Source organism: Pan troglodytes, chromosome 1 (assembly GCF_028858775.2).
Source record: "Pan troglodytes isolate AG18354 chromosome 1, NHGRI_mPanTro3-v2.0_pri, whole genome shotgun sequence".
Classification (NCBI taxonomy): domain Eukaryota; kingdom Metazoa; phylum Chordata; class Mammalia; order Primates; family Hominidae; genus Pan; species Pan troglodytes.
The window spans coordinates 160,641,790-160,667,292 of NC_072398.2; the positions used below are offsets into that span (position 1 = coordinate 160,641,790).

The following is a 25,503-nucleotide window of genomic DNA, read 5'->3' on the forward strand; positions in this document are numbered from 1 at the left end:
TTGCTAATAGTAATGTCTCATCTTGATGACTGTGACTAAAAATAGTATTATGATTTTTATGGTAATTTTATCTTCGTCTATATTGACCATTTCTTTTTGCCTTGTCAGCTGAATTTTTTGTTTAATTCTAAAAAATAATGTGACTGAGTTGACTTTTAAGCAACAGTAAATTTATTATTGAAGACTAATGTGAACACTGACATTTTAACATTTAATAGCCGTTTTAAACTGGGTAGTTGGCAAATATTGTTGATCGCTCTGCTATTAATGTGAAAATTGTATACATTCAGTTAGAACACACTGAACCAACTTTGTGCTCAAAATGATATACGTATCAATGAAATATTTGCCTGTGAAATAAGCTCACTTAATTCCATTGGATCGTAGGCTTTTTAGGACAAAAATTCAGATAAACGAGTAAGATTTCTCTTGGCTGTATAATTCTCTAACAACTGCATTTGTTTTCAGAATTTACAATGTTGTAATTGTAATAAAATCACCACCTATCATTTATCATAAATCCCCAAAAAAGTATGTTAAAGTTGCAGCCAGTTTTTCTTTCCTACATGTAAATTACTTAATCATTTTGCTATTATAGTACAAGGATAATGTTGTTTGTTGATGATGGTAATTCTATGCTAGCCCTTTGGAAAACAGTTGTTAGTGGGAGATGGGTTGTAGCTTCAGTTTATTAGCCTATTATGAGGAAGTTTTTCAAATTTGGTCTACATAGTAGCCATAGTTACATTACCTTGAAATATCCCTGAAACAGATAAAAGGTTTGAGAGTTAACTCCCTTTGAAAGAAGAGATGGATGAATATCACTGAAGCTATTGAATTACAGGATTGTTGGGCTTCCATGTCTTCTTCAACCCAACATTTAGGAGTACATTTGTTTAAGTTCAAATTCTGTTCAAAGTAATTAGAATCCTGTATACTCTTAAACTCTTGTCCTTAGCCCACTGAAATTAACTTTTTGTTTTTGTTTTTGTTTTTTTTGAGACGGAGTCTTGCTCTGTCGCCCAGGCTGGAGTGCAGTGGTGCAATCTCCGCTCACTGCAAGCTCCGCCTTCCGGGTTCACGCCATTCTCCTGCCTCAGCCTCCTGAGTAGCTGGTAGTACAGGCGCCCACGACCGCGCCCGGCTAATTTTTTTGTAATTTTAGTAGAGACGGGGTTTCACTGTGTGAGCCGGGATGGTCTCCATCTCCTGACCTCGTGATCTGCCCGCCTCGGCCTCCCAGAGTGCTGGGATTACAGGCCTGAGCCACCGCGCCTGGCCTTGAAATTCACTTTTTTAAAGGAAGGTTTTTATTGTGTTTAGCTGACCTTATATCGTTGATGTTTCTGATTAATGTAACCAGTGGTTCACATACCTGGGGTAAATATAATTGCTTTCCCCCCTGCAATGTGTACATGCTCATCTCCTACAGTGAGGTGTCCTAGGAACTGTGGCTTCAATTTAATGTGCTTCTTATTTAGTCATTTTTTCTCCCATAGCCTCATAGATTTTTCTGATACATTATTACTTTTAGTCTTGACATTTTACTAACCTGGATGCTTTTAGATTTTTAGGATATTTTTGCTTTAAAATTATAGAAGATAAATACTTATAAAATCACTTAAACAAAAGCAAGCTTGGCCAGGTGCAGTGGCTCACACCTGTAATCCCAGCAGTTTGAGAGGCCGAGGTGGGTGGATTACCTGAGGTCAGGAGTTCAAGACCAGCCTGACCAACATAGTGAAACCCCGTCTCTACTGAAAATATGAAAATTAGCCTGGCATGGTGGTGCATGCTTGTAATCCCAGCTATTTGGGAAGCTGAGGCAGGAGGATCGCTTGAACCTGGGAGGCTGAGGTTGCAGTGAGCCAAGATCACACCGTTGCACTCCAGCCTGGGTAACAGAGTGAGACTCCGTCTCAATAAATAAATAAAATAAAATAAATAAATAAATGATGTATATTCTCTTTGGATTGCTTTAACATAAGTGCATAGCAGAATAAGACACTCATACAGGTACATAGCAGAGCCAGACAATTATACCATGTATTACATAGTTTTATGTTCACCGTAAGGATTCCTTTCACAACATGATGATGATGACAGTGATGATTATTGTCCTTATTATAGACACAATTTATCCAGTGGGTCAGCAGGGTGCTAAGTGTTTACATACATTGTAACATTTAATCCTCACAGCAGCCCTGCAAAGGAGTGCAGTGGAATGATCTGCTCTTGCTGTAGTCTCTGCCTCCTGGGTTCAAGTGATGCTTCTGCCTCAGCCTCCTGAGTAGCTGGGACCACAGGCGTGTGCCACCATGCCTGGCTAATTTTTGTATTTTAAGTAGAGACTGGGTTTCACCGTGTTGTCCAGGCCTATCTCAAACTCCTGGCCTCAGGTAATCCACTCACCTCAACCTTCCAAAGTGCTGGGATTACAGGCGTGAGCCACCGTGCCAAGCCCAAAGCAGATAGTTTTACACTCATTTTAAAAATAAGAAAAGTAAAGCCTAGAGAGGCAAGGAAACGTCACTAAAGTTATATAGTATAAATCTCAAAGCTATGAATCATAGCAAGGACTCCAAAGCATATCATGAACCTCTTTGTAAGTATTTCTATTGATTAGGACCCTCTATTTGCAAGGAAGTCAATTCTCATAATGTGCGTTTGGTGTTTTATAGCAAAGTTCTTTAATGTATTTTTTAAATATTTTTTTTCTCATTTGTTCCTTACAAGAGTCTTGTAAAGAGATTCTACCATTGGACAGCTCAGGTTTTTCTGTGGAGCCCAGATCTCTTAGCCCTGTTTGTTATTTCTTTTTTATATAACGGCCCAAATAAATGGGCTACTTTGTCCACATGATAGCCCTTTAGATATTTGGCAAGATTACCTTCAGGTTAAATATTCCTAACTTTTGTATCCATTCCTCATCACATTGTTTGCGAAGTATTTAGAATAGTCCCTGAAACATAGCAAATACTATATGTGTGTTAAATAAGTAAATGAAAATCTTCATCATCATCGTTTAGTAGAACTTGTTTGTTAATTCTTCCCTTAGAAGATGGTGCGCAGAACTAACCTTATTGCTGGAGATATATTAGCCTTGTGAGCAAAGACAACAGGGAGACTATATTGCTGTAAAGCAGCATATACTTAGTTATGCAGTGCAAGAGTATGTTAATTAATTTATTATTTTTTGTGATGGAATCTCACTCTGTCACCCAGGTTGGAGTGCAGTGGTGCAATCTTGGCTCACTGCAACCTCCATCTCCTGGGTTCAAGCAATTCTCCTGTCTCAGCCTCCTGAGAAGCTAGGACTACAGGCATGCACCACCACACCGGCTAATTTTTGTATTTTTGTATTTTTAGTAGAGACAGGGTTTCACCATGTTGGCCAGGCTGGTCTGGAACGCCTGACCTCAAGTGATCTGCCCACCTCAGCCTACAAAAGTGCTGGGATTACAGGCATGAGCCACCATGCCCGGCCAAGAGTATGTTAATTTTTTAATTATGTTTTTTTCTCAAGTGATCTGCTGTCTTTCCATTCTATCCCTTCTTGTATTTATTTATTTTTTTAACCTCAACGCAGGACTTTAGAGCTATTACATTTTATTTTGTTAGTTTTGGTCCTTTATTGTACCTGGAGAACTTGTTGAATCCTGATTTGGTCACTATTTAGTTCAGTTCATAAGCTATTTCAGTTTAAACTATCACTGATTTGGTAAAATTTTTGGTGTGTGTGTGCATTTGCAAGTTACTGACTTAAATTGAATAGAAGAAAGGATAGAGCTTTTACTTTTGTGGTAAAATATTGGTTGAGTAGGAATTTTTTTTTTTGAGTCATCAATTATTTTGTGAAGTATTGTATTCTGGGTCCAAACATATTTCTTGAGGTATGTTTAAGTACAGTAACAGCTATAAAATCATGTATATGTTGCATTCAAATATGCCAAATGATTGTGACTCATCACTTAATAACAGCTGTTTTTTGGGTGGGGAAGAAATATTAAAAGTACACAAAATTATGGAACTCTATGTCTTTGGTTATATACCACTTTTTTCTTTAGTGTAAAATTAAAAGATTGAATCTAAGCCTTTTTCCATAGTCAGAGTGTAAGGATTTTTCTGAATCAATTTTTGCCATTGATAGTTTGGCAAAGGATCATGATGACAAGACATTTTTTATAATTGATAATAATTTTACTTATTGAGAATTGAGAATTGAGAATATGAAACGTATAGAAGATTTTCTTGGTTTGACTGTACTTCTGATTGGTTAGACTTGTAATTTTGTTTTTTCCTTTGAGTTAAATGTCTTTAAGAAGCTAAGCAGCTTCTCTTGGATGCTAGTCAGAAGCTTTTAGGTGCCAACGTGATGAAAGTCCTGAACATATGAATTGCTCAAGCCAGCCTTTCCTAGATGTGAAAAATTTCTGATTTATTCTGAGAAATTTGGCAGTTTCTCTTGCCTTTAATTACATTGCCTGGCAGGTGACAAGCCATCTTCTCTATATATGGTTAATTTTCATATTTCCTTGTTAATTTTCATATTTACTTGTAATATTTTCATTGTAATATGTTCTTGAAGTTATTTCACACAATGTTAGAGATTTTGAATTTAAGTTAAAATTCAGTTGAGAATATTCCTGCTGATGCAGGTACCTCAGGGAAGTGACAGTGAAATGATTAATGTGTAAAATCTCTGCCTCATGGCTGGCAGATTTCTTTAGCCAGCGATTGGAAAAAATCTCAATTTCAGAAAGATTAAAAAGGTGCAGGCTGGGCATGGTGGCTCACCACGCCTGTAATCTCAGCACTTTGGGAGGCCAAGGCGGGTGGATCACCTGAGGTCGGGAGTTCAAGACCAGCCTGGCTAACATGGTGAAACCCCATTTCTACTAAAAATACAAAACATTAGCCGGGCATGGTCGCACGCACCTGTAATCCTAGCTACTCGGGAGGCTGAGGCAGGACTGGGAGGTGGAGGTTGGGGTGAGCTGAGATTGCACTATTGCACTCCAGCTTGGGCAACAAGAGCTAAATTCCATCTCTAAAAAAAAAAAATGTGCTTTTGAGGATTGAGAAGATAGGATAATCTATTTTATGGCCATACAGTATGTTTATTTTGGTTTATTCTGTATAAATCTCGTATCTTCCTTTTGATATTTTTTTCTCTACTTTTAGTCACTAAAACCTTCATCATGGGTGATACAAAAGAATAATATGTAATAGATCTCTTTTAGAAGAGGTGACTATAAAGCTAATCTCTGCATGGAAAAAAAAATTTTAGCTACTGGTGAACAATTTTAACCAGGAGAGGGTTAAAATGATGGCTTGTGTTTAAAAGAACATTAGTAGTTTTATGTTTGTTTGTTTGCTTTATGTTTTGTAGGTTTCTTTTTAAACTTTGTTTTTGTAGGATAGACCTCAGTTTCCCTTAGGAAGAAAGTGGTGTCTAGAGGCTCAAGTTTATAACACATTAAAGTGTGTTATACCCCTTACCTGGGTGTGAGGGTGATTTGGTGGTGAAATGTTACTCCATTGATCAGGGTTGATTTAGTTGATCTTCATTATTAGATGAATGTCATCTTCCTTCTTTCTTGTCTTTCTTCCCCATGTGCATCTCCAACAGAGTAGGACTGTCCTTGGGTTAAGTGGCTGTGTTTCCTGATGGTGTCACCATTAGTACTATAGAACTTCACCCACTGCTTACAAATGTTGTGATAAGAACACATCTGCAGAGCTATGTCTTAAAAGGGAGGGAGGATCCTCTTCTCCCCTTTTCTGCACTGGGCTGCAATAGGAATAGAAATTCTTAGCTTTGGCAAAAAAGGTAGCAGAAATGGGTGATTATTGGTGATGTTGGGTCCTGGGCATCCTGAATTCTAGAGGACTCATTGGAGAATTGAGTTTTCGGTCGGATAGCTGCCCCAAGTTAATGCCATTCTTAAGTCATAGAAATCTACTTTAATTCAGAGTACAGTGTAATTATCAGAATGCTTGGGTTCCAGAAAATGAGTGCAGTTCCTAGAGAATTGGATGGGGGCCAGGCAGACAAACAATATGGTTCTGTTCCTACACCATTTATTTTCTTGAGGGAGAGCTGGGTGATCAGTTTTAGAGCAACACTGAAGTATGTAAAATAGGGATAGGAAAAAGGGAAAGGTCTTTCCTGTATTGATCAGATCTGAGTTTGAGACCATGCTTCTCTATGAACTGCCTTTTTTTTTTTTTTTTTTTTGAGACGGAGCCTCGCTCTGTCACCAAGGCTGGAGTGCAGTGGCGCGATCTCGGCTCACTGCAAGCTCCGCCTCCCCGGTTCACACCATTCTCCTGCCTCAGCCTCCCGAGTAGCTGGGACTACAGGCGCCCGCCACCACGCCCGGCTAATTTTTTGTATTTTTTAGTAGAGACGGGGTTTCACCATGTTAGCCAGGATGGTCTCGATCTCCTGACCTCGTGATCCACCCGCCTGGACCTCCCAAAATGCTGGGATTACAGGCGTGAGCCACCGCGCCCGCCCGACACAATTTGATTTTAAAAGGCTCACTCGGGCTGTTGTGTGAGGCAAGGGTCAGTATAAAAAGCTACTATAGTTGGGGGAAACTGTGAGGGTGATAAGAAGATAGAGCTGGTAGAAGTTGATGCTGGATTTGATGTCAGATGATATGGTGTGTGTATTTTAGTAGTATATTAGCATTTTTGAGAGAAAATGCAGAAATTATCCCCTTTTACTGCTTGCTTGGATCAGACTTGAAGGAGTCTGTAGAACCTGGAGCTCTGTACTAGTACTTGCAATTTCCTGCTTTGTTCTATAGTTAGGGGGTGCACAAAGTCGCAACTATTTTTATAATATCTAGTCATTGCTTGCCTTTTTCACTGCAGACATTTTCATTGGTGGTTCAAAAGCACTGGTGAGTAAAATTGTTGACATCTTAGTGTAAGTCAAAGTAGCAAACTGGGCTGGTAGTCATTGTATTGTTCACTGCCATGCAAATTAATTTTTAATTTTTAAAAATTAAAACAAGGCAATTTTACTTAATGTTTTTGATGAAACTGTAAAAATTATGAATTTTATTACATCCTAATCTTCAGTACATGCTTTTTTGGTATTTGTGACACAATTGGGATTGTGCCTTTTGCTCCTCTGCTGCATACTGACTGGGTAAATAAGGGAAAGCATTGTTAAACTGAGTGGGGAAGCCAGGCACAGTGGCTCACACCTGTAATCCCAGCACTTTGGGAGGACGAGATGGGAGGATCACTTGAGGTCAGGAGTTCGAGACCAGCCTGGTCAACATAGTGAGACCCTGTCTCTATTAAAAAGAAAGAAAAGAAAAATAGAAAAAAAAAGTATTAGAAAAAAGTTTGAGGGGTATTTGAGTGTAAGCTGAGCTAGCCACCTTTTTCATGGAACACCATTTTTACTTTAAAGAACAGTTTACAGACAAACTATAGTTAATCACAGTTTGAATATATGGCAAATATTTTTTGGAAAATAATGAAGTAAACCTATGACTTCAAGGAAAACAAGTGACAGTTATTTGTTGTGAATGAAAAAATTGAAGCTTTCAAATGAAAAGTAGAAATTTGAAGAACTTATCTCTACCATGGTAGGCTTGATGGGTTCCCAGTACATAAAAGACTGTTCTAGTCAGATTGGAGGTGATATTGCCAAATACGGTTTTTTTGCTATTGTACAGTGAAATATGTCAACATTTGAAGATTTCCATAACCTGGTCAACCGGTGTTTTTCAAATGATCAGTGCATGGTGTTACAGAATCATGCATCAGTACAAGATCCATTCAAAGCACAAGACAGACCAATATATTTCAGTGTAATACAGTACAAAAAACTTATTTATATGATTTTAGATTTCACATTGCAATCTTTTTTTTTTTTGAGACGGAATATTGCTCTTCTTGCTCAGGCTGGAGTGCAATGGTGCGATTTCGGCTCACCGCAACCTCTGCCTCCTGGGTTCAAGCGATTCTCCTGCTTCAGCCTCCCGAGTAGCTGGGATTTCAGGCATGCACCACCACGCCCGGCTAATTTTGTATTTTTAGTAGAGACGGGGTTTCTCCATATTGGTCAGGCTGGTCTCAAACTCCCTACCTCAGGTGATCTGCTTGCCTCGTCCTCCCAAAGTATTGGGATTACAGGAGTGAGCCACCGCGCCCAGCTGTGCAACCAACTTTTAAGAAGTGAATTTTGGTGTGTAGCAAAGAAAAATATCAGAAAAGGGTATTCAAATACTCCTACTCTTATCAACTGTGAATTTGTGCGAAGCATGTATAAAAACCTAGCTGCTGTCTTCTGTTAAGCCAGACATTAAAGAAACATAATTTATTTTTATTTTTAATTAAATAATTTAAATAGACTGCTCATGTCACTTATTTGTTTTGGAAAATGTAGTTAATTTTTTCATAGGAAATTTTATATTAACACGTAATGAGTATTATAGTTCTAAAATTAATACATTTAAAATTTTAAAAATCTTAATTTCTAATATGGTAAATATCAATAGATATATCTATACAAAAGGTTTCTTGATCCTTAATAATTTTTAGAAGTATAAAGGAGTCCTGAGATTCAAAAGCTTGAAAACTGTTAATACAGTAAAAAGAATATAAATTTTTGTGTCATGAACTGTCCCAGTTTCTAGGTATGTAATTTTGGAAAATAACTATTATTAGGTCTATTTTTCTTCTTGAGAAATAGGAATAATATTTGTTTCATAGGATTATTGAGCAAATTAAATGAATAAGGTATCAGAAATATACAGCATAGTGCCCAACACATTTAATAGATACCCATTAAATGCCAGCCATTCTATTGATTATTTGCATTTATTCATTTTTTTTTTTTTTTGAGATAGGGTCTCGCTTTGTCATCCTGGCTGGAGTGCAATAGTGTGACCACGACTCTGCAGCCTTGACCTCCGACACTCAGGCAATCCTCCCACCTCACCCTCCTGAGTAGATGGGACCACAGGCATACCACACTACCATGCCCAGCTAATTTTTTTTTTTTTTTTTTTTTTTTGAGATGGAATCTTGCTCTGTTGCCCAGGCTGAGTGCAGTGGCATGATCTCGGCTCACTGCAACCTCCACCTCCCGGTTTAAGCAATTCTCGTGTCTCAGCCTCCCGAATAGCTGGGACTACAGGCGCCTGCCACCACACCTGGCTGATTTTTGTATTTTTAGTAGAGATGGGGTTTCACCTTGTTTGTCAGGCTGGTCTTGAACTCCTGACCTCAGGTGATCTATCCGCCTCGCCTCTGAAAGTGCTGGAATTACAGGCGTGAGCCACCATGCCCAGCCCCCAGCTAATTTTTAAAAATTATTGTTTGTAGAGACAAGATCTCCCCATGTTGCATGGACTGGTGTTGAATTCCTTGGGCTCAAGCAATCCTCCCGCCTCAGTGTTCCAAACTGTTGGGAATACAGGCTGCAGCCTCTGTACCGGCCAGTGTTTTTTGCATATTTTAAAACTAAAGTTAGCCTGGTGCGGTGGCTCATGCCTGTAATCCCAGCACTTTGGGAGGCTGAGGTGGGCGGATCACTTGAGGCTAGGAATTTGAGACCTGCCTGGCCAACATAGTTTTGCTAAACTCCATCCCTACTAAAAATACAAAAATTAGTCGGGCATGGTGGTGCACGCCTATAATCCCAGCTAGTCAGGAGGCTGAGGCACAGGAGGCTGAGGCACAGGAGGTAGAGGCTGCAGTGAGCCGAGATGGCATCACGCACTCCACCCTGGGCAATAGAGAGACTTTGTCTCAAACAAACCAACCTACCTAAAAGCTAAAGTGGTCTTAATATTACTGGATGTTTTTCACTTGTTCGACAAAACAATTCGATTTAGTTTACCAAGTTAGAATGAAGGTGTTCAATTTCAGATTTAAAAAGTACATTATGAAAAGTTGATAGCAAAGTTTATTTTATGTTTTTATTATCCTTTGTGTAATAAATTAGCTTAAGCAGCAGGTTGAGGACATAGAAAACTGAGGAGATAGTAGATGGAAGTAACTAGGATGTTGGAGCACTTAGTTTTATGATATACTTGGTGAATACAGTAAATTCACTGTTAGCCAGGTGATCATGATGACGATTTTGCCATTTAAAATACTGAATTAGCAGAGCATAATATTTGGCATCATAGTAGAAGGTATTTCTGTTTATATTCTTATCTGTAAAAAGAGGGATTGAATTGTTGAACTGACTTCTAGTTCATAAATCTTGTGATAATATGATTAAAATTTGGACTTGTAATGGAAGGTTTCATTTGTAACTTCAGTAGGTACTGATGCTTTTACCCCCTCTTTTCTCTATGTTCTTGAGGGGTTAAGAAAACAAAGGATAATTATCCAGGAGCACGGCCACCTTGACTTCTTCACCTAGGTTATCTGTCTAGACTCTGGTGGACTCTCCTTAACTTAAATTTAAAAATTTGTTGAATAGATATAACATTCACATGCTTTAGAATTCTTAAAAATAAAAGGATACATTGTTAAAAGTTTCCCTTTCACCCATCTCTACCTATCTAGTTCCCCTCCTGGGCAGCAGCAAGTGTTATTTTGTGTGTGTGTGTGTGTGTTTGTGTGTTTTTCTTTCTTTACCATTTGGAGCATGGTACTTCTTTTTCTCCCTGAAAGATAGAGAAGTGAAGAAAGGGAACTATTGCTACCTCTTCCACTATTGATACAAAAAGGGATATTCAGGAATTTATACATATGATTGTAAACGTCTCTTCTTTTTTTTATTCCCCCCTCCACCGAGTTGGAGTCTCGCTCTGTCACCCAGGCTGGAGTGCAATGGGCAATCTCAGCTCACTGCAACCTCTGCCTCCCGGGTTCAAGCGATTCTCCTGCCTCAGCCTCCTGAGTAGCTGGGATTATAGGCATGCGCCACCATGCCCGGCTAATTTTTGTATTTTTAGTAGAAATGGGGTTTCAACATGTTGGTCAGGCTGATCTCGAACTCCTGACCTCATGATCTGCCCACTTCTGCCTCCTAAAGTGCTGGGATTACATGCATGAGCCACTGCTCCAGGCCTGTCTCTTCTTTTTTACTGCCAAATGTATATCTCCAGCCTATACTTCTCCTTTGAGGTCTAGATTTTGTATTTGTCTTCACTTGGAATCTCAGAGTTATTTTAAAATTAACTTGTCCAAAATGGAGTTATCATTTTCTGCCTCCTCCCCTTTCACCTGGCCACCCATTCTTTTAAATTACATCCTTAACTATCTAGTTGCTCAAGCCAGTCACTGAGATCATTCTTTGTTTCACCACTTCTTACTCCCCATACACATGTAATTAGCAAGTTATTTTGAACCAGTCTACTTCTGTCTCTGCCACCACATTGAGACTGACCAATTTTAATTATATTTTTTTCCTGGGAATATTGCACCAGACTCATAACTGGTCTCCCTATGTCCCCCTCCAATCCATTCTCTATATGAGGACAAGAATGATTTTAAAATGTAATTTGTATCATGCCACTTTCCTGCTACAGTAAAATAAAATATGTATACCTTCCAGATAGATTAAAAAACAAAATGGAATAATAAAAATAGTCAATCTAGAAGAAGGTAAGAAAGACAAGCAAAAGGGATATAGAACAGGCAGAACAAATAGAAAACACAAAAAGGGGCTGGGCTGGCAGTGGCTCACGCTTGTAATCCCATCACTTTGGGAGGCTGAGGCAGGCAGATCACTTGAGGTCAGGAGTTCAAGACCAGCCTGGCCAACATGGTGAAACCCTGTCTCTACTAAAATACAAAAATTAGCTGGTGTGGTGGCGCACGCCTGTAATCCCAGCTACTCGGGAGGCTGAGGCAGGAGAATCGTTTGAACCTGGGAGGCGGAGGGTGCAGTGAGCCGAGATTGTACTACTCCACTCCAGCCTGGGTGACAGAATGAAACTTCTCAAAAAAAAAAAAAAACACACACACACAAAAAGATGGTAGATTTAGACCCTGATATATCAGTAAGTATATGTGAAACTGGATTAAATGCTTCAGTTAAAAAGACAAATATTGTCTTACTGTAGGATAAAAACACCCAACTGCATGCAGTTGGAGACATATCTAAAACATCAGGACGTTAAAAAGTTGAAAGTGGGAGGATTGAAAAATATATTCCATGCAAATACCAATTCAAAAAAGTTGGTATAATGGTGTTAATATCCCAATAGTTGTTTTTGGAGATGGAATCTCGCTCTGTCGCCCGGGCTGGAGTGAAGTGGCGTGATCTTGGCTGACTGCAACCTCCGCCTCCTGGGTTCAAGTGATTCTCCTGCCTCAGCCTCCTGAGTAGCGGGACTACAGGCGTGCGCCACCACACCTGGCTAATTTTTGTATTTTTAGTAGAGACGGGGTTTCACCATATTGGCTAGGCTGGTCTCAAGCTCCTGAACTCGTGATCCGTCTGCCTCGGCCTCCAAAAGTGCTGGGATTACAGGCATGAGCCACCGTGCCCGCCCCCAATAGGTTTTAAAACAGAAAACATTATCTGAGAAAAAGGTGCATGTCTCACAATGAAAAGTGTTTCAATTAACCAAAAATCTATGAAAATTTTAAGTTTGATTGCACTTGATAACATGGCTTCAAAATATATCGAGCAAAACTTGCTAGAATTACAAGAAGACATAGAAACCCCCAATTATAGTGGGAGATTTTTAACATTCCTGTTACCAAAAAAGCCAACAATAACAACAACAACAAATCAATAAGGATGTAAAAAATACGAACAACACCATTAAAATGGATCTTTATGAAATGCTGAACCCAACAACTGCAGAATAAAAAGTTTTTTTTTGCAAGGATATAGACAGCATTTACAAAAATTGGTCAGACTCAACCATAAAGCAAATCTCAACACATTTCAGACGATTGAAATTACACTGCCTGTTCTCTGATCACCATGCAGATAAGCTAGACATTTTTAAAAAGGTAGATATATTAGGAAAAAGGCTAAAATATCAATCATCAAATCTGTTTTAAGAAATTAGAAGAACAATTTTAAGTTGCTTAGTTTCCCAATTTGAGTTTATTTTACCCAAATAAAATAGAAGTAATAAAAGAGCAGGAATGATTAAATTAGAAAAATAGAGCAACAAAGCCAACACTTTGTTTTTTGAAAAGATGAATAAAATTAATAGACCAGGCACCGTGACTCATGCCTGTAATCCCAATATTTTGGAAGGGCAAGGTGGGAGGATTGCTTGAGTCCAGAAGTTTGAGACCAGCTTAGGCAGCATAGTGAGACATCTCTACTGAAAATTTTAAAAAAATTAGTTGGGTGTGGTGGTGTGTGCCTGTAATCCCAGCTACTTGGGAGGCTGAGATGGGAGGATCACTTGAGCCTGGAAGGTTGAGGCTGCAGTGAGCCATGATTTTGCCACTATACTCCAGCCTGGGTGACAGAGCAAGACCCTGTTTCAAAATCATAATAATAATAATAATAATAATAAACATACTGATCAAGAGAAAAAGAAGGCACAAATAACAGATATTAGGAATCAGAAGTGTTACATCAGTATAAATTCAAATGTCATCGTATATCATTAACGGATATTTTGAACAAATTTTATGCCAATAAATGAAAAGAGATAAACAATGCTAGAAAAATTTAGTTTGTCAAAATGCACATAAAAAGGAATTAGAAGGCCGAGCGCGGTGGCTCACTCCTCTAATCCTAGCATTTTGGGAGGCCAAGGTGGGCGGATCACTTGAGGCCAGGAATTTGAGACCAGCCTGGGCAACATGGTGAAACCTTTATCTCTACTAAAAATCCAAAAATTAGCCGGGTATGTTGGTGGGCACCTGTAATCCCAGCTACTTGGGAGGCTGAGGCAGGAGAATTGCTTGAAACCCGGGAGGCGGAGGTTCCAGTGAGCCGAGATCGTGCCACTGCACTCCAGCCTGGGTGACAAGAGGGAGACTCTGTCTCAAAAAAAAAAAAAAAAAAAAAAAAAAAATGGAATGATAGCTCAAAGTAAATCTTTGGTTTTGGCATAGTTGGTGTTGACCTTTTGTCTCTAGCACCAAATTGTCGACAAGTTTGTTTGCTTTTTTTGTTTTTGAGATAGGGTCTCATTTTGTTTCCTAGGCTGGAGTGCAATGCCGCCATCTCGGCTCACTGCAACCTCTGCCACCCGGACTCAAGCGATTCTTCTACTTCGGCTTCCCAAGCAGCTGGATTACAGGATGCGCTACCACACCCGGCTATTTTTAGTAGAGACGGGGTTTTGCCATGTTGGCCAGGCTGTTCTGAACTCCTGGCCTCAAGTGAGATGTTCACTTCAGCTTTCCAAAGTACGGTGACTGTAGGCGTGAGCCACCGCGCCCGGCCAAGTTTGTTTGCTTTTTAGGACTACTTTTAGTTAAACTTAGGAAATTTAGTTCAATATTTTGAAAAGAAGGAAGAGGACCTTATTCTAGACCAATCAAATTGGAAATTGTTACTTGCTCATGTTGATTTTTTTAACCTTGTATTACGCTGAAGACTGAAGGCACTGAATAGTTTATGAATCTGACCCACAGACGGCTCCTAATCTATCAGTGTATAACTGTTTTTAAAATTGTTCTTAAGGGCCGGGCGTGGTGGCTCATGCTTGTAATCCCAGCACTTTGGGAGACCAAGGCGGGCGGATCACCTGAGGTCAGGAGTTTGAGATCTGACTGGCCAACATGATGAAACCCCATCTCTACTAAAAATATAAAAAGTAGCCGGGTGTAGTGGCACTCGCCTGTAATCCCAGCTACTCGGGAGGCTGAAGCAGGAGAACCACCTGAACCCGGGATCGGAGGTTGCAGTGAGCCCAGATCGGCCTCTGCACTCCAGCCTGGACAACAGAAGGAGACTCTGTCTCACACACACACAAAAATTGTTCTTAAACATTTTCATTTTATTTGAACTGAACATATTAGTTAGTAGTAGGATGAAAACTGTGCTTTACTGAGAGTTCCTAATGCGGAAAATTCACTTGAGTGTCTCTAACTTTATTTGTCCTTTGGATAAAATTGAAAAATTGCCGACATACAGTTGTTTGTGAGGGGAGGGATGGTTTCTTTAATGTCTTCATGAGATAGGTATGCAATTTCTACGTGGGAGGAGAGAGAAATCAATTTTACTAAATTCATATATAAAACTGCCTATAATGAAAGATGCTTTTCTTTTTTTTTTGTGAGACGGAGTTTCGCTCTTCTTGCCCAGGCTGGAGTGCAATGCCGCCATCTTGGTTCACCGCAACCTTCGCCTCCCAGGTTCAAGCGATTCTCCTGCCTCAGCCTCCTCAGTAGCTGGGATTACAGGCATGCGCCACCACCCCTGGCTAATTTTGTATTTTTAGTAGAGATGGGGCTTCTCCATCTTGGTCAGGCTGGTCTTGAACTCCCGACCTCAGGTGATCCGCCCCCTTTGGCCTCCCAAAGTGTTGGGATTACAGGCGTGAGCCACCGCGCCCGGCTGAAAGATGCTTTCTTCATTGCATATTTTCATATTAAAGTACTAAGTACCAATGGAAATTTGTACCTCCAGTTCTTATTTCTGAAAAACATAATGTCACTTATATCTCCAAATCTGTCTTGTTTTTTTGTCCCTAGTTAAGATCAAGAGATTTTCTGTAATCCAGGGTTTTGTTTTGTTTTTGGTAAAATTAATTACAGAGATGACTTTATTTTATTTTATTTTATTTATTTATTTTGAGACAGAGTTTCACTCTTGTCGCCCAGGCTGCAGTGCAATGGAGTGACCTTGGCTCACTGCAACCTCTGTCTCCCATGGTTCAAGCAATTCTCCTGCCTCAGCCTCCCAAGTAGCTGGGATCACAGGCGGGTGCCACCACGCCTGGTTAATTTTTGTATTTTTAGTAGAGATGGGGTTTCACCATGTTGGCCAGGCTGGTCTTGAACTCTTGACCTCGGGTGATCTGCCTGCCACTTTCCCAAAGTGCTGGGATTACAGGCGTGAGCCACCGTGCCCGGCCATGGAGATGACTTTAGTGTAGTGAATTTATTTGTGCTGTTTTCTAAATTTTGCTCAAAATAGTATTTTGCTGACTTTGCCAACAATTCCCATTCCATTCTGCCTTTATTGAGCAAAAGTGTGTGTGTGTGTGTGTGTGTGTGTGTGTGTGTGTGTGTGTGTGTTTGAATCATGGCCGATCTCTTGTCAAGCTGAGACTGGAATTTATCACATGCACATCTCTTATGTCCTGCATGTGATCCCTTGATAATGTTTCGCTTATTATTTTGGTCGTAATTGTTAATGTGATGACTTTCGTAAAATTGCTGATATGTGAAATTTAGCAAATTTTATTTACTGACTTTTTAATTTCAAATATTACTGTTGGTTTAACATTTAGATCATAAGTATGGCTTAGGGTATCATTTTGAAATTAAATTCGTCATTCTATAACATCAACTATAGGATGTAGTCCAAACTTCATAGCACAGCTTTCAAGTCTTTGTCTTTTGCTCATCATTCCAATATCATTCTTTACTGTTTTCTATAACTTCTTCACCCCCAGTAATAATAACTGTTTGTTTGTTTCCCAAATATAAATTGTTTCTGCACTTGAGTGGTGATTTGGATCACTTTAAAAAAAATCTGGAATGCTAGGCAGTGTTGCTTTTGTTCGCCTACAGATTTCTAACAAATTCTTTAAGGCTCCTTTCAGTGTGGTCCATTCTTCAATATTTAACTCTCTGCAAAGTTATGAGCTCTGCCATATGTTCTACAGTCAGGCTATACTCCCTTCTATTTAATAAATAATAATTATTATTTATTTTCATATTTGTCTCTAACAGCAGACTTTCCAAACAACTTGAAAACTGGGATTCAGTCTTACTGATTTTTGTCCCCAAGGATGACTAGATATTTAAATTGTTTGCTAAATGAACAAAGAATAATGTGAAAGAGAAATTAGCAGCAAAAGGAATCTGTGAAATCTGTTTGAAAAATAAATCTCAAAATGGATATCCTTTTTTTTGGAGGGGTTGGAGAGTACATTGTACTCAGAAATCATGGTATCTTCTGACTTTAAATTTGCTATATAAGCAATATTATTTTGCAGTCACAGTATTTTTGCTTAAAATCTGCCAGTGAAATTTCTGAAGGAGCTGAAACCACTTTTAAGTAAATGTTCTTATGTTTTTACACCTTCTAATTTATTTATTTTATTTTATTTTTTTTAGGAAATACTCCTTTACACCTTGCTGTGATGTTAGGAAATAAAGGTTAGTAAATATTTTCTTTTTTTATGTTTAACTTCATTTATATATAGTCAGTTTAAAATTTTTAAGATCAGTTTTGTCTTTTGAGTTTTTAAAAACTCATTTTATTTGTTAATTGAACTTAGAATTTAGTATATTGAAATTAGTAAATATTTTCTTGTTTTCCATGGCCCTTTTTAAAAAGTGTTGGTGGAAATCCTGTACTAACTTTTATGTCTTTTGAAACTATGTTTTTTTCCCCTTACTTGGTTGTTTTATCAAGCAGGAATTTATAATTTTAGAAGACTTATTTCCAAATATTAAGATTTATTATTATACTTTTCATATTAGAGTTTTATATGATTTTTAATATATAATATTTTATATATATAAAGTCATAAGTTGAGCCTTTGGTAGATAATTGCAAAAACTTAATACTTGTTTATTAAGTATTTATTAAAGTAGTCATTATTTAATTAAAAAACCTTATAGGCAGGTGATTTAAAAGATACCTACTTTTGTAAGTTATTCCTAAGTGCAGTAAAACTTTAGTTATTTAGATCCCCGGTTATTCTGGAAAGTGAGGATTTTAGATAGCTGAATAGCAATGCTTTGAGTACTAGATTTTTATATTTTAAATGTGTTTAGTAAAAATTTTTTTTTTTTTTTTTTTTTTTTTGAGGCAGAGTCTCGCTCTATTGCCCAGGCTGGAGTACAGTGGTGCAGTCTTGGCTCACTGCAACCTCTGCCTCCCAGGTTTAAGCAATTCTCCTGCTTCAGCCTCCTGAGTAGCTGGGACTACAGGCGCATGCCACCACGCCTGGCTAATTTTTTGTGTTTTTAGTAGAGACAGGGCTTCACCATGTTGGCCAGTCTGGTCTCGATCTCCTGACCTCATGATCCGCCTGCCTCGGCCTCTCAAAGTGCTGGGATTACAGGTGTGAGCCACCACGCCCAGCTGATACAATTTTTTAAAGAAATATAATTGTATATTTTTAGACAGGCTAATGAACTTCGGTTAAGATTTTTTTTTCAATGACCTAGAAGTATCATTATGAACATCTGTTGTTATATGGTATAATGTATCTGTCAGTGTAAACATTTGATCTGAATGTATGGGCCTAGGGATATTGCTAGAACTTGTTTTTATTTTATTTAATTAATTTATTTATTTTGAGACAGAATTTCACTCTTATTGCCTAGGCTGGACTGCAATGGTGCAATCTTGGCTCACCACAATCTCTGCCTCCTGGGTTCAAGCGACTCTCCTGCCTCAGCCTCTGGAGTAGCTGGGATTATAGGGCTAATTTTGTATTTTTAGTAGAGATGGGATTTTTCCATGTTGGTCAGGCCGATCTCGAACTCCCGACCTCAGGTGATCCGCCCGCCTTGACCTCACAAAGTGCTGGGATTACAGGCATGAGCCACCGTGCCTGGCCTTTATTTTATTTTTGAAACATGGTGTCGCTGTGTTCCCCAGGCTGGAGTGCAATGATGCAATCATGGGTCACTGCAGTCTTGAGAACTCCTGAGCTCAAGTGATCCTCCTGTCTCAGCCTTCAGGGTGGCTGGGACTGTAGGCACATGCCACCATGCCCGGCTAATTTTTTCATTTTATGTAGAGACAGGTTCTCACTTTGTTGCCCTGGCTTGAACTTGTTTTGTTGAAAAACAAAGTTCTTTTGCTAGTTTGATTTTTAAGTTCAAATCTTTAAATGAAGCGTATGATCCACAGGATAATATAATTTTTATTTTAGAGACAGGGTCTTGCTCCGTTGCCCAAACTGGGGTATAGTGGTGCGATCCTAGCTCACTGCGGCTTCAAACTCCTGGGCTCAAGTGATCCTCTTGTCTCCAGCCTCCCAAGTAGCAAGGACTAGATGCACATGCCACCATACCTAACTAACTTTTAAATTTATTTTTAGAAATGAGGTCTCGCTATGTTGCCCAGGCTATTCTCAAACTCCTGGCCTCAAGCAATCCTCCCTCCTGGGCCTCCCAGAACACTGGGATTACAGATGTGAGTCACTGTGCCTGACCTTAATTTTTATTTTAATTCTATATAATTGGTGATTCAAATCTGTATCTTCAATGTTATAGTTATGGCTTTTTTTTTCTTCTTAACAAGGAAGATTAACTAGAGTAACTTCTAAGTAAAGAAGTATTCATTAAAAGGCTACATGTTAGAGAAACTCAAGAAGTAGGTGCCAGCCAGGTCTCAGGAAGAGTGGGAACCAAGATGTTTGGAGGAATCAGTCATTCTCCTATTTCCTTATCATCTTTCAATCTCTTATGGTGTGTCTGCTGTTCTTTATATCTGCGGTATTCTCCTTTTTCATGATTGACTTTTCCTGTTTACTGAAATTGAACAGACCTAAAATAATTCTTTTAGGATCCTAAGTTTTAATGACTTTCTGGTGTTCACTGCTAACTAGATAGGTTTCTTAGGTTCGCAAATTTCTGAGCAAAAAGTTTGATTGGTCCAGTTTATCTCAAGCCAAGCCACAAGTGATGGGTGATGGCAGACCTATGAATTATCTGTCTTTAAGGTAGGTATTTGCTTCTGTGAAATTAGCTTTAGCTAGACTGACTTGGGTGAGATTTGGGGGTAGGAGAGGGAATCAGGAATACAAAGGAAGTATGTTTACTTTAGCAGGAATGTGGATAGGGCAGGCCATGATTGACATCTCTAGCAACCTTGGTGAAAATATGTCAGATACAGCCAGCTGAATTTGATCAATAAAAACTTGCGCTTTTTTTTTTCAAAGAACATTGGATTGGAACTTTAGAAAATAACTAGAATTTATTATTTACAATATACCAGATGCTTTTCCTAGTACTTTACACGTATTTACTCATTTAACTCTTACCACAACCATGTGAGTGAAGTACTATTATTATCTCCATTTTATGGAAGAAAAACATTAGCCCCAAAACTTGCCCAGAGTAAAGTAGCCAAGTTTTAATTTCAACTTGGGAGTGCCTGGCTCTAAAATCTATTTTAATGGTGTATTGCTTTGCCCTCTTTTTCACTAAGAACCATTCAGAAAGGATATGGTCTGTATCAAAGTTGGCCAACATGCAACTTGCCAAATCTGATTGCTATTCTGGAATCCTTCCTAATTTAGCACTTTAGTAGTTAATATGGATTTACCAGGATTTGAATGTGAAATGAAGCCTATCTGCCATCTCTGTTTTAGGGTTCTAATTTTATTTTATTTTTCCACTCAAATATATTCTCACAGAGGGTATTCTAATTTTAGATAGATGTACTATTATGCTTCATCATAGGTTTATATCAGCCTGTTTTAAAATGTATTTCAGCCAGCCGTGGTGGCTCACGTCTGTAATCCTAGCACTTTGGGAGGCCAAGGCAGGCAGATCACTTAAGGCCAGGAGTTTGAGACCAGCCTGGGCACCATGGCAAGACCCTATCTCTACTAAAAATACAAAAATTAGCCGGGCATGGTGGCACATGCCTGTAATCCCAACTATTTGGGAGGCTGAGAAAGGAGAATCACTTGAACCCGGGAGGCAGAGGTTGCAGTGAGCCGAGATCATACCACAGCACTGCAGCCTGGATAACAGAGCGAGATTCCGTTTCAACAACAACAACAAATTAAAATATATTTCATAAAACATTAGTTTCTTTGCATCCATTGAAGTACAGGAGAAAAACCACATTAGTTTTATGGGATATTGAAAGGTATTTAGAAGAAAATAGAGTTTCCAGAGCAAATCAATTTGAAAAATATTAGGTAAATAAAAGTTAAAAAGTTTTCTTTGTTGTGGAACTTGTTAGAAATTTGATATGCTAATATGCATTGTAATGTTTCAAGTTGGGGCATGTGTTGGACATAGTGGTCAGAGTTCCCCACAGTTATTTGATGTTTGCTCTTTTTTACAAGTATCTTGACAGATTAGAGTTCTGTGGGATGTATTTTGGGAAACACTTGGTTAGATGATTCAGGATCTGCAAATAATGTTGGTATTTGTTGTTTCTGAATCCTTTTCAAATAGAGTAGACACAACCGATTACATACTGATCCATTAACATTTTTCCAGTTGTGCACCCTTTTTTTGCTTTTTTTCTTATGATCTTTATGTATGTGTTTGTATAATTCTCTTTTTAAAATAACTCAAACAAACTTGAAAGTCTGTTGATATTTTTTATATTTGGTTGCACAAAAGTGAGATTGGAATATGTAGTGGAAAGTAAAACATCTACTTTATACTTAGTGTTCCTTTTTTTTGAGTCGAGTCTTGCTCTGTTGCCTAGGCTGGAGTGCAGTGGGATGATCTTGGCTGCAACCTCTGCCTCCTGAGTTCAAGCGATTCTCCCACCTCAGCCTACCTAGTAGTAGCTGGGATTACAGGCTATTTTTTGTATTGTTAGTAGAGACAGGGTTTCACCATGTTGGCCAGGCTGGTCTCAAACTCCTGACCTCAGGTGATTTACCCACCTCAGCCTCCCAAAGTGCTGAGATTATAGATCCACTGTGCGTGGCCTACTTAGTGTTCTATACATTGCTTTTATATTATGTCATTGTTCAGCCTAGATAGTCTATTCCCTTTTATCTTCTTTTAAGATACACTGTACCTTTAGTGATTTCATTTAGTAGTAGCTGGGATTACAGGTGTGTGTTACCATGCCCGGCTAATTTTTGTATTGTTAGTAGAGACGGGGTTTCACCATATTGGCTAGGCTGGTCTCGAACTCCTGACCTCAGATGATTTACCCACCTTGGCCTCCCAAAGTGCTGAGATTACAGGTGTGAGTCACTGCGCCTGGCCTACTTAGTGTTCTATACCTTGCTTTTACATTATATCATTGTTCAGCCTAGATAGTCTATTCTCTTTTATCTTCCTTTAAGATACACTGTACCTTTAGTGATTTCATTGTTGAAGGGCACGTTCTGTTTCTGTACTTGTCTATAAACACAACAAAATTTCCCAGGGCGTTCACATAATATTTTGATTGAGGTAAAGAGAATCTTTTATACTTCTACATGCTTTCCTTCTCTCACTCATCTTAACCTACTGAATAACGTTAGTTTTTCACCACAGAAGACTGATTTTTTTCTGAATTTCTGAGTCCATTGACTAATATTAGTGATGTCACGTGGGAGGTTATTGAACTGTGGATTTGGATGGAAATGAAGAATATTATACTTAATTAAGGAAGGTTTCAGGAAGTTTTACGAGATGATATAGAAAAACTAATCTTTAATTCTTATCCTTTTGGTTGAAAATATGAGAGAAAGGTTTTTCAAACCAGTTGCTGCAACTTTTAATTCATTTTCAGTCTTTTTTGGATCTGCAATTTTTTATTTTTTCTTAAAGTAACTTTAGAATTAATATGGTTTCTAACTTTAATAACTGTAGATATTCTGTTGTTTCCAACTGTCCTATTTTTCTCACTGGTTCTCTCTATATTTGATCATCTTTATAGTTCTTACTTATTAATGTGTGATTTCTTTCTTTTTTTTTTTTTTTTTTGGTTTGTTTGTTTTTTTGAGACGGAGGCTCACTCTGTCACCCAGCCTGGAGTGCAGTGGCATGATCTCCGCTCACTGCAACCTCCACCTCCCAAGTTCAAGCAATTCTCCTGCCTCAGCCTCCTGAGCAGCCGGGATTACAGGCGCATGCCACCACGTCCAGCTAAGTTTTTTATTTTTAGTAGAGACAGGGTTTTGCCATGTTGGCCAGACAGGTCTCAAACCCCGTACCTCAGGTGATCCACCCACCTTGGCCTCCCAAACTGCTGGGATTGTAGGCATGAGCCACTGTTTCCGGCCTAAATGTGTGATTTCTATTCCTCATAATTTGCGTTTTTCACAGTCCTTGCCTTGAGTTCTTCCTGGCACATTTATGCATTCTTTAAGCCTTAGTGCCTAGTTGTTAACTACCTTCTTTTCTTATTATGCATTGTTAACATTACTGAGAGAAGACATTCGATTGATCTGGTTGTTTTTTTTTTTTTTTTGAGACGGAATATCGCCCTGCCACCCAGGCTGGAGTGCAGTGGTGCGATCTCGGCTCACTGCAATCTCTGCTCCCTGGTTTCAAGTGATTCTCCTGCCTCAGCCTCCTGAGTAGCTGGGATTGCAGGTGTGTGCCACCACCATGGGTAATTTTTGTATGTTTAGTAGAGCTGGGGTTTCACCATGTTGGTCAGGCTGGTCTCAAACTCCTGATCTCCTGATCCGCCCGCCTCAGCCTCTCAAACTGCTGGGATTATAGGCGTGAGCCACCGCGCCTGGCCACCAGTTCTTTTTTTTTAAATTATAAGACTATGTCATAGGTTATTAGCATATCTATGATTATCTGATTTTTTGTTAGTTGCTAATCTCTACTTCAGTTGAGTTGTGACTAGTGAGTGAAGGGCATCTTTTCTGCTGGGTCTGTGGCATATCAGAAACATTGTTGATATGTGTCTAGCACAATGTATAAATCTTACATGAATTCTGAGGTATTCCTTTAGCTATTGTTGTGCAACCTGCTTTTTAATATTTTTATAGTATCTTTTTTTTCTTTTTCTTTTTTTTTGAGACAGAGTCTCATTTTGTTGCCCAGGCTGGAGTGCAGTGATGCAATCTTGGCTCATCACAACCTCCACCTCCTGGGTTCAAGTGATTCTCCTGCCTCAGCCTCATGAGTAGCTGGGACTACAGGCGTGGGCCACCATGCCCAGCTAATTTTTGTATTTTTAGTAAAGACGGGGTTTCACTATGTTGGCCAGGCTGGTCTCGAACTCGTGATCCACCTGCCTCGGCCTCCCAAAGTGCTGGGATTACAAGTGTGAGCCACTGCTCCTGGCCTATTTTTTTCTTTAATGATTTTTTTGGTTACTAATACATGCCTGTTGAAACAGTTGAAATCATACAGTACATAGATACATAAAAGCATCATCTCTCTACTTTTTTTTTCTTGATGTAGTTAACATTTACAGCCTCATGGATATCCCTTCGTATCGTACTCTTTACTTACAACACAGGGACTTTGTTTGTTTTCATGGAAGTAGAATCCCTACAGATAGTAATTTGCCATATTTTTCTTTTCTTTCAAAAGTCTACCATGAAATAGCTATAGAAATTTGTAGGTATCTTACATGTTTACATTCCCCTATACATGTATACATACAAACATATTTACAAAACCCAATGGTTTTTTGGGAGATGGGTCCGTTTGTTTTTATTCTTTTAAAAAAAAATTTCTTTTTATCTTGGCTATCATCCCCTCTTCTTACTAATCCCCTTCCCAATAAATATGGTAACGCATGTTAAAACCTGCTGGATATTCTTACATACATTTCTCTATGCTTATTATTATATAGAAATACTTGTGCATGTGTCTGAACATACACACTCATGTATGTAGTTTTTTACTCATTCCTTTTATTTATTTATTTATTTATTTATTTATTTATTTATTTATTGAGTCAGAGTCTCTCTCTGTTGCCCAGGCCAGAGTGTAATGGCGCTGTCTCGGCTCACTGCAACCTCTGCCTCCAGGGTTCAAACGATTCTTCTGACTCAGCCTCTAAGTAGCTGGGATTACAGGCGTGTGCCACCACACCTGGCTACTTTGTGTATTTTTAGTAGAGATGGGGTTTCACCATGTTGGCCAGGCTGGTCTTGAACTCCCGACCTCAGGTGATCTGCCCACCTTGGCCTCCCAAAGTCCTGGGATTATAGGTGTGAGCCACTGCACCTAGGCTTACTCATTCCTTTTTAAACAATGCAATCATTATATACTTCTGTGTTGAGCAGATGAATTCTATCACTTAGCAGTACACCGTGAACATTCCTTTAAGCCTGTTGGGATGACTCTAATTGATTCCTTTTTTTGATTTATTTAATTCCTTTATCCTTCTCAATATTTTATTATAAAAAATTTAAATATACCCCCAAAATTGAAAGATTATCACAACAAACATTCAAATGCTTTCCATATAGACTCAATAATTAACATTGTTTCATATTTTATCTTTTTATGTTTTATATATATAAATTTTTTTGTTATTTGTTTGTTTTATTTGTTTGTGTTTTTGAGTCGGAGTCTCACTCAGTGGCACCATCTCAGCTCACTGCAACCTCCGCCTTCTGGGTTCAGGCAGCTCTCCTGCCTCAGCCTCCGTAGTAGCTGGGATTACAGGCCAGTTCCAACATGCCTGGCTAATTTTTTTGTATTTTAGTAGAGACAGGTTTCACCATGTTGGCCACGTTGGTCTCAAACTCCTGACCTCAGATGATCCGCCCCCCTTGGCCTCCCAAAGTG

At 38.8% G+C, this 25,503-nt stretch overlaps 1 protein-coding gene across 4 annotated transcripts in view; it reads left to right on the top strand.

Moving 5' to 3' along the window:
* The window catches only part of ANKRD13C (ankyrin repeat domain 13C), a 94,383-nt gene that overhangs the window by 1,662 nt on the left and 67,218 nt on the right, over positions 1–25,503 (top strand). For all 4 annotated transcript variants that reach the window (XM_001166457.7, XM_009423361.4, XM_009423351.4 and 1 more), the window contains exon 2: positions 17,206–17,247. In XM_001166457.7, the coding sequence (XP_001166457.1) occupies positions 17,206–17,247 (42 nt within the window). The remainder of the gene's footprint in view (positions 1–17,205; positions 17,248–25,503) is intronic.